The sequence below is a fragment of the Triticum aestivum genome, chromosome 5D, assembly GCF_018294505.1.
Source record: "Triticum aestivum cultivar Chinese Spring chromosome 5D, IWGSC CS RefSeq v2.1, whole genome shotgun sequence".
NCBI lineage: Eukaryota > Viridiplantae > Streptophyta > Magnoliopsida > Poales > Poaceae > Triticum > Triticum aestivum.
Genome location: NC_057808.1, coordinates 545046805 through 545059649, shown reverse-complemented (window position 1 = coordinate 545059649; position 12845 = coordinate 545046805). Strand labels below are relative to the sequence as shown.

General features: G+C 51.3%; 1 protein-coding gene across 1 annotated transcript; it reads right to left on the bottom strand.

Annotated features, from left to right (window-relative positions):
- Nucleotides 1-5501: 5501 nt before the first annotated feature.
- On the bottom strand, nucleotides 5502-10201 carry LOC123123692 (uncharacterized). Its single transcript, XM_044544263.1, has 9 exons — nucleotides 9502-10201; nucleotides 9122-9243; nucleotides 7714-8993; nucleotides 7342-7590; nucleotides 7098-7258; nucleotides 6810-6889; nucleotides 6577-6724; nucleotides 6202-6351; nucleotides 5502-6108 (listed from the first exon to the last, which is right to left on the bottom strand). The coding sequence occupies exons 1-9, from the start codon at nucleotides 9835-9837 to the stop codon at nucleotides 5869-5871; spliced, it is 2766 nt and encodes a 921-aa protein (XP_044400198.1). The 5' UTR covers nucleotides 9838-10201; the 3' UTR covers nucleotides 5502-5868.
- Nucleotides 10202-12845: the final 2644 nt, after the last annotated feature.

The following is a 12845-nucleotide window of genomic DNA, read 5'->3' as shown; positions in this document are numbered from 1 at the left end:
GACGCTAGGGTTATAGGGAATAGATATACGTGGTTGCCGAATGTTGTTCGGAGTCCTGGATGAGATCCCGGACGTCACGAGGAGTTCCGGAATGGTCCGGAGGTAAAGATTTATATATGGGAAGTCCTGTTTTGGTCACCGGAAAAGTTTCGGGTGCTATCGGTAACGTACCGGGACCACCGGGAGGGTCCCGGGGGTCCACCAGGTGGGGCCACCGGCCCCAGAGGGCTGCGTGGGCCAAGTGTGGGAAGGGACCAGCCCCTAGGTGGGCTGGTGCGCCTCCCACAAGGGGCCCAGGGCGCAGGAAAGGGGGGAAGGGGGAAACCCTAGGCTCAGATGGGCCTAAGGCCCATCTAGTGGGGCGCCCCCCCTCTCTCCCCCCTTGGCCGCCCCCCAAGTCCCATCTAGGGCTGGCCGCACCCCTTGGGGGGGGACCCTAGATGGGGGCGCAGCCCCTCCCCCTCCCTTATATATAGTGGGGTTTTGGGGCCACCATAAGACATGAGAATATCTCTCTTTTGGCGCAGCCCTACCCCTCTCCCTCCTCCTCTCCCGCGGTGCTTGGCGAAGCCCTGCAGGATTGCCACGCTCCTCCATCTCCACCACGCCATCGTGCTGCTGCTGGACGGAGTCTTCCCCAACCTCTCCCTCTCTCCTTGCTGGATCAAGGCGTGGGAGACGTCACCGGGCTGCACGTGTTGAACGCGGAGGCACCGTTCTTCGGTGCTTAGATCGGAATCAACCGCGATCTGAATCGCTACGAGTACGACTCCTTCATCCGTGTTCTTGCAACGCTTCTGCATCGCGATCTACAATGGTATGTAGATGCACTCCCCTTTCCCTCGTTGCTAGATTACTCCATAGATTGATCTTGGTGATGCGTAGAAAATTTTGAATTTCTGCTACGTTCCCCTAACAACAAGAACATCCAAATCACCACACTCCTCGGCATCAAGTATTTGCCTAGACTCCCGAGGTGATGCAGGCAATAAATCCGCAATCGAGATCGCCGGGGGAGGGGCACCTTCAGTTGTTCGACGGACAGAGGCAAAACCGGAGCCCCACACAGGTCCCGAAGCTCAGGCATGATCTGCAGCACCGGAGTAACAGCCACATCAGTGTCCGGTCCCTCAAAGGCTGGCAACGGCGAGCTGGTGCTTGCACGAGGGGAGAAATAGCCATGAAGCCCGGCTCCCCTCTCGAGCTCAAAGCTGACATCAGGCACAACCAAAGGGCATGACACATGAGCAGTCTGCAACACAGGTGGCGCCAGGGAGAGACCGTCCAATGCAGCCTCAGCTCGCTCCAAGAAGCTCCCCATCCGTAGCATCCAACCCTGCATGGAGTCAACAACATCGCGCAGAGGCTGAATCGTCTTCTCAAGCCGGAAGGAAGCCATGCCAAGGAGCTCAGAGCGCAGCAGCTCGACCTGCCCCTCCAAGGCAGACCGCACCAGCGTATTTGTCGACGCCATAGAGCCAGCAGGAGCAGAAACGATCGATGCCCAAGAATCATGACAAGACGTCTTCGAGGGGAGCGAGACTTCTATTTGGATCTTGCGAGGAGCTGGAGCTTGATGGTGCCCGGCGAGGAGGCGGGGCAACATCGACGCAGTAGCGCTTCCCAATAAGCTGAGGGGACGCCAGGCGTTGCAACACCGACGCGCTCGATGACCATTCTGCAGGCACCGAGAATACCTAAACGGATCTCTGCAATCCGCCGCACGGTGTCCAGGATAGAGGCATCTGCAACATCTACCGTGAAGCCAAGCCGGGACCGGACGGGGAGCCCATGCAGGGGCCGGTGGCGTCGGGCGTCGCATGCTGCCCCTCGGCAGCACCTTCTGCCAACCTCCGCACATATCCACCTCAGACGTCAGGCCCAACTGAGCAACCAGAATGGAGGATTTGGTAGCCAACCATGGCGTCCGCGGGGCCAGCTCATCGTCATCCTCATCTTCTTCATTGTCGGCAAGGGAGCTCCACAAAATAGGTGGCTCCGTGTCCAAACCCGATGCAGTGCCGGTAGGAGTCGAAGATGATGCGGCTTCAGCAGGAGTGGAGGACGACGAAGCGGCACCGGCAGTAGACGGGGGCTGCGTGTCGGCAGCAGCAGTCGAGGGCGACAGCGCGGCGCCAACAGGAGTCGTGGACGGCGCGGCGCCAATAGGAATCGTGGACGAGGGATGCCCAAGCAATGGCGGCGGCTGGCCCCCAAGCCCACCATCCATCTGGCCAGGGTCACGCGGGGTTGGAGCAGCGCACACGGCGTGAAGGCTGGACATCGCGGCGACGCCGGCCGGGGGAGGCCGGGAGCTCGATGCAGCCCCAACGGGCCTCGGGGGCATCCAGCATGGGCCAAACGGCCACCAGCGGCTGGGGCTGCCTTGCGGGAGGCAAGAGCAGCCGCGGCGAGCGCGGCGGCGGCGGCCGAGGCGGCTGACGAATCCGGAGTTGACGACGCGGACGCGAGCGCCATGGGCAGCACAACGAGAGCTCCGAAGGGAGAAGAAGTGCAGCCGAGGGAGGACGCGGAGAGCACCCCGGATCTGGTCTTTGCAGAAGAAATGGCTGCCGGAGGGAGTAGATCAGTGTGGAGCCGCCGGCCGGGGGCGCAGGGTCGCGGGAGCCATGGCGCACGGCTCGTCCAGTATCATGATTTTATGTTGATTTATTTTGACCCAATTATTTTTCGCACAGCTAGAGGAGGTCATGTGTACAATTCCCACAATGTTGATTTATTATGACCCACTTAGTATAAGTCAACAGTGCGAAATTTTAGCTTGCACTCAAACCAAACGAAAATGACCGAACCAAACCAAGACTACATATTCCCTTTAATAGTAGGTATAGGCATAGATTTAATTTAATTTTTAAAAGAAAACACTACAGGATGAAACTGTTTGAAACCTGAAAAACATTGAGAGCCGGGGTAATACGGCATCGTAAAGCATATCCCAAGTGCATCCATCTTTGGTCCAAGTAGGATGGAGAGATAGGGATAGACAGGTGCGTGTGTACGTGTTGCAGGCACTATGTCCGGTATGAACAAGCAGTTTGAGACATTCATAGCATGCATCTCCTGGTTTCACACGGGAGGGAGGGAGCAGAGTGTGAAGGCGTTGCTACTTGCAAACACTTTGGTTTGATGGCCACATGCATTTATTCCTGGGCAAATGGCATGTCTAGTACTGTCCGCAGGAAGGAGGTGTGCCTTTTGCCTCGTGGTGGATCGAGAGTGCCTTTGCCTCGTGGTCGAGACTCGAGAGCTGTGCCGCTTCTCGCCGGGCACGACCACGACGCGTTAGGTAGTTGCCCGTTGCCGTAGGTAGTTGAAAAGGCCTAGGATCTACGACGCCCGACCTCAAACCGCTCGCAACCGTTAGGATTCTACGGTCCGGATGTTTTTTTCTATCCAACGTGGGTCTGTATGATCCGCTGATCGACTCAGACGTTATTTTTTTCCGTAAACCGAAAACAAACATTGAGGGCTTTGCGGGCGTTCAAACCGCTGTCACGTTCGTTTCTTTTCGCTTTGGCCCGCCCAAAAATCTTCCCCACCTCTCCCACGCTTTCAATTCAATGCCTACACCGCTTGCCGAGCAGCATTCATGCCGGCCTAGAGGATGCAGCTGCCGGCATTGACGGGAGGGCGGCGCTAACGAACGCAACCTCCCGGGCGTCGCCGCTACAATGCGGACGCCGCGTCCCGAGAAACCAACTCCGACCGTTGCGCCGCATAGAAGCGGGCTGACCGGCCCTTCGCAGGGCCTGGTCGCGGTTATTTAAGCCGTGTGCGTGCGATGCACACATCCACACTGCATCGTCTCCTAGCCCCTCCTCCTGCTTCTTCATCTCCGGCAATGCCGGAGTTTTGGTTCTCTGCGCCGCCAAGCAAAGGCGGCGGAAATTCTTCATCAGGCGGATCATGGGGCCGCCGCCCTCGCCCACAAGAAGGAGATCGTCATCTTCTCGGGCGACGAGGAGGATCAGGTGCCGCCGTAGGAACACCAGCCGCAGCGGCAACCGCGCCTCCTCGCGGAGGCGGCTCTGACAGACGTGGAATTCGTCCGATAGATGGAGCTCATGACGGAGCGATCTTGGAGAACGCTTGGTCATCCATGTCGCGGCGACTGTAGTCCATGTTGGCAAACAGTGGTCGGCATGTCACTAAGAGACTGTTGATCGTCCTTCTCCCACGAGCTCTTTCAAAATGATTCGGTGAGATTAACTGCTTGCTTTATTAATTAATTACACAAATATTTAATGACCTACCTAATTCTATGCATGCTTAATGAACTGCCAACCAAATCAATTAATATTCTGCCTTATTGAAAAAATTCTCTGCTTCTAATTATCTATAGGCATAATTAATTGTCTATCTAATAAATTAAGTACATTAATGATTCAGTTTCGAAATTGATTCGGTGCAAAAAATCTTATTTAAATGGACGTAATTAATTGCATATGCAATTAACCGTCTAGGCATTAATCGTTTGATTTCCAAATTGATTCAATGCTTTATTGCCAAAAAAATCATGAATGGCTGCCACGAACGACAGCTACATAAATACTCCCTTTGATAACAGAGATATTACACATTTTACGTGTTCTTTTATTGTTCGATTGAACCTTGGTGATTACCACGCTTTTACAGTGGATTCATTTCTGCGCAGCCATCTAGGACTGCTGACGTGGATTAGTACCTTACCGCCAGGGCGTCTGGCGGTAGGTTGTTTAGCCGTACCGCCAGGACCCATGGCGGTAATAAAGAGGGTCAGGTTTCAAAAAAAAATGGAACTAGGGTCAGATCTCAAAAATCTTTGCTAAAAGGGTCAAAACATGAAAATTTGTCACATAGGAAGGAGCAACAGGCAGCATCAGACTTCTGGACGGACGGGAGCAGAAAACAGCGTGGTCATCAACCCCGGGCGACCATGGGCCAGCGGCTGCTCCGGCAATGCCGTCAGTGTCCATGGCTGGGCAGGACACCTCGTGGGATCGATCCGGTGACTGTAGCGGCGTCGCTGCCACCAGTTAAACAAACCAGACCAGATCTGCTCTGGTGTCCCCGTTCCAATCCATCCCCATGCCCCCCCAAATGCATGCTCCACATACTAGCAAACATCTCACACCTGCAACTACTCAAGCAGCCACAGTTTCTCTTGTCGCTGCACAGTACCAAGGCCACATACATACATACAGCTCGATCTACTTCTGTCCACCTTCGGTTATTATTACGCGAAAAACTTTGCAGTTTTTTTTCGACAAGGGGACTCCCCGGCCTCTGTCAGAACGATGCATACAGCCACAGAAAAACTTTGCAGTTTGCACTATAATGAACTGTTCTTCTCTGCCGTCTGAAAAGATTAACTCAGATTTGGTAGTATCTTCAGACTTGAGTGTCACAGAGAGAGAGGGCAGGTAAACAGTGCCTGAATCTGAATGATTGTTCAAGATGGCATCCAAGGAGAAGACAGCAAGTAACACAAAAGCAAAAGGTTGAGAGCAATCGATTTCATTCCAATCTTGATGCACCACGAAACCATACATTCATTCCTCATAATCGTAGAATGTTGTGCCACCCAAGGCCAGCAAAGGTTAGATAGATCTACAACTGCTACTACAAAACTACAAAAGCAACTCCTAATTCAATTCAATTAGCATCAACAACAGCATCAGGCATCTCTCTCTCTCCCTGCACACACACACACACATGAGCAGAGCAACCCAAGCCAAGCACCCACTCAAGAATCCTTCCTACATGAGCAAGCCAAGCCAAGCACCCACCAAAGAATCCCCCCCAGTCCAGATGCCACAACCAATCGTCAGGAACTGTACAGAGACCACAGACGGCTGGCTGGATCGCCTAGTCGAAGCTCGAGGACCGGCTCCAGTACCCGCCGTCCGCCGAGGTGTCGGCGGTCCGCTCCGTGCTGCACCGCGACAGCGTGTCCTCCTCATCCACGCCCAGCAGCGCCAGGTTCAGGTGGGACTGCATGTTTGAGCGCGGGGTCATCGCCTCCTCGTCCGACACGTCCGAGCCTGCGCACATCTGCGACCTCGCCCACTGGACCGTCTCGTCATCCCCCTCAAGCAGTTTCAGGACCTGGGTTCGCGTGGAGAAAGTTTAGCCAAGTCAGATATCTAGGGCAGCGATGATTTTCATGAGATATTGGTAGTGTTTTATATGCGTTCTTACTAGCGGCGTTTCGGGTCTGGAATCAGAAGATGTCCTCGTGCACAGCGAGGCAGCGAGTGTCATCCTCTCCATCTCATCACAGTCGTAGTCGTTCCCCAGAGCCGAATCCACCAGCTGCTTGATCTCCCCACTTGAAAGTAGTGGCCTTGCCTGAAATGAAAGCAAGTGCGAAAAATTAGGAAAAGGGAAAGCAGATCTTACTTGTGCACCGCAAGAGTGAGTATGAAGTCAACAAAGAGAAACAGAGCAAGTGCAGCAACGGCCTAGTGCCATTTTAATATATAAATGTGCAACTACTATCTTGTTATCAGAGCATGTTACTGTTCCGATGAACCAGCTAGGCGTATAAATCGAGTGAGGGAGTACTCTACTCACCCATCCAACCAGGCTTTCCTGGCCCTTCGCACATCCTGTTATAATGGGTTTTCTCCCTGAAATTATCTCCAGCAGCACAACCCCAAATGCGTACACATCGATTTTCTTGTTCACCTTCCCGTGCGAAAAATATTCAGGTGCCATGTACCTGTCGCAGCAGTGATTTGCTTAGACACTTCACATTTCATAAAACATAAAAGTGGCAACAACCATAGCTCAGAGATGATACTAACCCAAAAGTTCCTGTGATGTCAGTGCATGTTAGGTGAGGGGTTGAAGCTGAAACTTTCTTTGCCAACCCAAAATCACACAGCTGAAATTTTAAAAACAGAGACGATGTCACAACCAGAGCAGAATTTGACAAGTTACATGCTAACCACAATTCATCCATCACTGCTTACGCATTAAGGCACTTGTATATATAATATTTTTTTTAAAGTTTTAAAAGTAGTTACTGCAGAAAAGAGAAAAGCAGAGTATTTTCTCTTGGTACTTGCAAACAGATCACTGAATATTTATACCTGGGCCTCAAAATCCTCTGAGAGGAGGATGTTTGCAGATTTAACATCTCCGTGAATCACAGACTCGGTGACACCACCATGATGCAGAAATTCAAGCGCCTTTGCAATGTGAATTGCTATCTTATATCTCTTTTCCCAGCTAAGGCTATACTCACACTTGCCTGAAGAACAGTTACAGAATATTAGTCTAATTGCCAAGAGGGTTGGGGATGGAATAGGTCGCGTATTTCATCATGATGCTTACCATGAAGCGCTTTGTCTAAGCTTCCCTGGTGCATGTAATCGTACACCAACACAAGGAAGTAGTTGTCAAAGCTGAATCCTCTTAGTGAGACAATATTATCATTTTGCAAGCTGGTTACAGTCTCAATCTCCGTAATAAACTCCTGAAGTGCATCAACTGAAGGTTTCAGAATCTTTGCAGCATACAAGGTGCCATCATTTAACTGTGCCTTGTAAACGTGACTAGTTCCTCCCTTCCCAATCAACATATCTGCAAAAGAAGATTAGCTTTCAGTTTCGCAGAAAACATATCTGTATTAGCGAAAGAAAATTGGCTTCCAGCTGCTAAAACAAACGTACATAACAAAGCAATGTAGATGCCAAATAGAATTACCTGGTGAGAAGTTTGATGTAGCCAGTTTCAGCTCCTCATAACTAAATAGCCTACATACTGAAGAATACTCTTCTTGAAGCGACCCCAGTTCACTGGGAGGCCATGCCACATCATACAAAGAGAAAGAAAATATAGATTCTGGTCCAACAGTGGAAGTGGAATCACATTCTGAATCACCGTGCAACCTTGGACTAGTATCAGATTTCAAGGATTTGTTGTCCGGGTGCACAGAACTGTAACGGCTTGGGAGCCTCATCGCCCATTGAACCATGGACACTTTGGCCCACTCAAAAGATGAGGTTCTTTCATGGTGGAAGATTCTCCTTCGCAGGCGGCAGCGGTCAGACCTTCCTTCGATCAGCCTTCTCAGAGACATTGGGGAACTAGTAGGTGTTTCCTTTTGCAAATCCTCAGGTTCCGTAGACACGGCGGAAGAAGAACGTTCGGTGGCACCCATGGAAACCGAGCCATCTCTCTTATCAGCAGATGTTTCAAAGCTCAATGGAATATCACTGGAGAAACTACTGCTCCGCCTGATGGCCCTAAACACACTTCTTACACCAACAGAACGCTTGGATCCCCCAGAACTCCCACCTGAGTGTCCACCATTCTTTGACAGCCGGCAGAACAGATCCCCATCATCTTTGTGACTCGAAGTTGAACGCTTAGAATCACTGCTGCTCCTGCCTGAATTTCCATTTCTTGGGGGCAATAAACAGTACAGATCTCCATCCCCTTCGGCTGGCGGCTCAGTCGAGTCACTTTCGTGCCGACTCGAAGTACTTGCAACTGAATGGTCATTCCTCTCCGGCAGCACGCAGTACAGCACACTGGCACCCTCACCTGGCAGATCGGCGACCACATCTTTCTGGCTCATTGTTGGCTCTTTGTCCCTGTCAGCAGGATCTGCTGCTTCAGTCTGAACCTGAACCGTCGACAACTCAGCAGGTTCCACACTCGATGGTTGCTGTTCTTCAGCGACGACGTCCTCTGGCTGACTGCCCTTTGCACCAACATCATGCTGTTCTTCGTCATCGGGGCTGCCATCTTTGCTCGGTTCATCACAAGGCAACTCGCTCTCTTCTTCACCCTTCTGACGGGCTCCGAACGGCAGCACACAGTACATCTCATCATCACCACAGGCAGGAACCTCGGCCGACACCTTGCCGGAGTGAGCATTCGATTCTCTCCGGTAGACGATCTTGCCGCCATTGACGGCGAGCACCGCGCACTTTGCCGGCAGCTTCTTCGCGCAGTACTTGGCAACTGACAGGGAGGACCTGGCAGATCGGAAGCAAAAGTTAGACCAACAAGAGTGGGTGGTAATGATTGGGTGGAAAAAGTTGAGGAACTTGATAGTGGCAAGCACCGAGGATCCAATGCTTCCGTGATGGTGGGGGAGGCTTACCCAATGGTGCGCTTCCTCTTGGTGATGCCCAGGACAAGCTTGGAGGCCCCGAACAGGGTGGCCTCGCGAACCAGCGCCTTGCGGACCGACGAGCCCTTGCAAATCTTCACCTTGAGATTGATCTGTTCATCACATGGCAGTTAGTAAGTACTAGATGGCAAATTCATCATCTCTGTGGTAACCGCATCAGAACGGGGGGCGAAATTCTGGTTCTGGTGCGGTTTGCTATGGGGGAACAAATCGGCAGGATTACAGAAGAAAATCCACCAAAATGAAGAGCAAAACTAAAAAAGAAAAAAAAATCTTTGCAGCATGGGTCAAAACGATCTGATTAGAATAGAGTGCAATTATGCGTAGGGGGGGCGGCGAGGCTGACCGACCTGCTTGAGATTGCAGAACCCCTCGTAGACGGCGAGCATGCCGTCGAAGTCCACCGCGGCGGCGGCCTCGGCCGCGGAGGCGAGCACGACGTGGACGGCGACGACCCGGTCCCCGGCGGCAACGGCATTGACGAAGGCCCACGTGAGCAGCGCCCGGCTCTCGGCGTCCGCCCGCACGCCCACCACCACCGTGCCCCCCTCGCCGGTGCCGGAGGCGCGCACCGCCTCCTCCTCCTCCTCCCCCGGTCCGCCGGCGCTGGCGTCCATGGCCTCCTCCTTCCCCTCTTCCTCCTCCGCCCGCCGCCGCTGCTGCTGCTCCTTGGTGGACACCTTCATCTCCAGCGTAGCGTGGCCGAGCCTATCTGCTGCTCAGGCGCACGCCACCATGGACGCCCGAGCCGTCGCCTCGTCCTCTCGCCGCCTGCCTGCCTGGGTCGCCGGGGAGGCTCTGTGCAGCGTGCCGTTGGCGGGTTCCTCCCTCCCTCTCCTTGTCGGCAACCGTCTCCTCCCTCGCTCCTCGCTTCCCGTGCCCCTTTGTTCCGTTGCTCGCTGGCCACCGCGGCCTTTCTCTCTCTCCTCCGGGCGGGGATGGGTCGTGTTGGTTCGTGCAAGCTCTCGTCTCGTGGCGTGGGCGTGGGCGTGGCCGTGGCCGTGAGGGCTGGGATGGGTACTTGGGTTCGGGCTTCTCTCTCCCACAGCCCCACCCCACCATTTGTTTAGTAGGCGTCTGGCAACTGCCGCTCTTTTTATTTTTCCCGTTTCTTACCGAATATACCCATTTTTCCTTTGGGCCTTTTCCTTTACTGCTTTTCTTTTCTTTTTTAGACAGACGAATTAGTACGTGCCGCTTTTGTTTGGAGGGAAATAAAAAGAGAATGTCTATTTTCTTCTTCTTCTTCCTCTTTTTTTTGAGCTGAAAAGTCGATTTTCTTGGACTGCTAACGGTACTGGATGCTGCCCTTTCTGCCGACTGATTTTTATTCACACTACTTTTCTGCAGATAGATGTAAAATGACTAGATACGGTAAATGTGCGGGTACTCTCTCCTTTTGGCCAACCGCTTTTTACTCGCACCCATCGCACAGGTACGTAAAAAAGATGCTGCCTGCCGGTGTCTACAGCATACGTACGTACGTACGCCGGAATAACTTTGTTTGCTGTCAACTTTTTGATCTGCTTTGCGCGTGTGTATTTCTAGCGTGCCACTTGGGCTGTAGAACAAGGCTGTACTAGCAATAGTATGCGTCGCTGGCAAATAGTGGCACGTGATTAGGATTATCATTTGGCAAAGGAGAAAAAACCCGCGCTTTCCATTTGGTCATCTGTGTACGCTGTGTGGTGTTGTCCCCTCCATTATTACTGCCCCCTCTCGCTTTCACCCTTTGCTTTTCCCCTTGGATGAGGCCAACCTCCTAGTCGTGGTAATTACTGCGACTGCATGCGTGTATGGATAAACAATGCGAGGGATTTCCTTCCCTCTCGTTTTTCTTACTGCCCTATGTTGCGGTTTATGCATATTCAATTTTTCTTTTCTCAATGAAGGAGATCGTGGATCAAGTTGCCCATGAGATGCACACTGCCTGATTTGGCAGCCAACAATAATAACTCTGCTGCCAGATTGTTAGGAGGGCAAGTACACCACCAAACTTACCTTTACTCCAACCGGCGTGTAGGTCAGATGCAGATTCGGAAAGATTAAAAAGAGTTTTTAGCAGGCCAGATCCGGAGAGGCTCTCTGAATGAATGATGCCCAGAGTTACGGAAGGAGCTCAGACATCAGAGAGAGGAATTCCCTCAAAAAAGAAAAGAAAAACGAAGGGTAGAAGCGGTCGTATCCCGTCTTCGCTGGACCGTTAGCTTGTGTTTATTACTACTGCTGCTTCTTCATTAATTAATTATTGGATAGGATGCTGTGGTGTGGTGTGGTGTCTGTCCTGCTGGGGACGAGCTGGGCGCGAAGGTCACGCCGTCACACTCGCTGCCCCCTACTGCCCGCCTAGCTAGCCTCCTGCACGCAAATGCACCGCACCGCAACCATTTTTTTTCTTTTTTTTTTCTTTTACGATTGGATGGAAACACAACAATCTTGGCACATTTTCTTACTTGAAATCATGGAGTAACTTCTTCTTTTTTCATTTCGTAGTCTACGTTGCCTGGTCCCATTGTCCAAACTGGGGCAACTGGACCCATCTAGAAGACGCAGGTTTAGGCTCAAAATAGTCCTGCGACGAAAGGCAAATAATGGGTGAGAAGCCTTGCCTGGCTTCCAATTCAGTGGCAGCAAACTTGCTGACCAACGCCTGCAAAAGACCAAAACTAGTCAAAATGATTCTTCAATACACTGACCAATGGAAATTGTCTACTCATCAAACGTATACGCACGATATAACTGCTACTAGTAGTAATATAATGTATTCTTGAATTATCTACACTCACGACCTTGCCTTCGCACCAAAGGCAAATAGTAAACCTAGTATTTTATCGTCGATAGATTAGCATCCGATGAAAAACAAATAATTACTTCTATACTATCTACATATGGTGGCCTCCTCATTTGATAATTGTATCACTTGGAAAATTCTACACCTACGGACAAGTTACAGGATGCAGCCTACGGACTACCTCTCCTAAGAGAACCAATCTCTCGCCCCCTCTCCTAAAATCTGCGCGTAGTTGTAGCATTTCTCGTATCACTTGGCCTCGCCTAACCTACGTATTGTGAAACGTGGGAATCAAACAGCATCGTATATACACACACACTCCCATAACCATTATTAGAGTATAGCGTATGAACAAGATGTCAGAGAGCGGATATATATGACAAAAACGTCGCCTACTACTCAAAGTGTCAAAGTGGTTGCTGCTGCCGTACGTGCATGTGGCTCCAAAATTCCGATGGCGAGGTCTCTCGGCTGCCGCTTCATTTAATTAAATCATTTTTCTCACTGAATTGATCAGGGGCCCTCCGATTGCGATGACCATTTCATTTCGTGTTGGTAAAGCAGAGTACGTACTATGTTGAAACCATAAATGTATGGGCAACGACTTACTTTAATTGCATCCACAAAGAATATTTACTCGTATTATTGCGTACAAGCTTAACCTTAATTGCCCACACACATGCCCCCACGTAATAGTACTTGGCACTGTCATGCGTCCACAATTATTGTGCTCACTGAACAGACCCTGCATGTGTATGATAGATAACAGTGCAAATTCATCAGTGGAGCAGAGTAATGTGCGGTCCTTAAGTGGCTCGATTAATTAGCTGGCCTGATTGTGCATTTTGCACTACAGGTTCGTGTAAGCGTTGAGTTTTTTTTTTTTTTGCGAATAACAAGTGG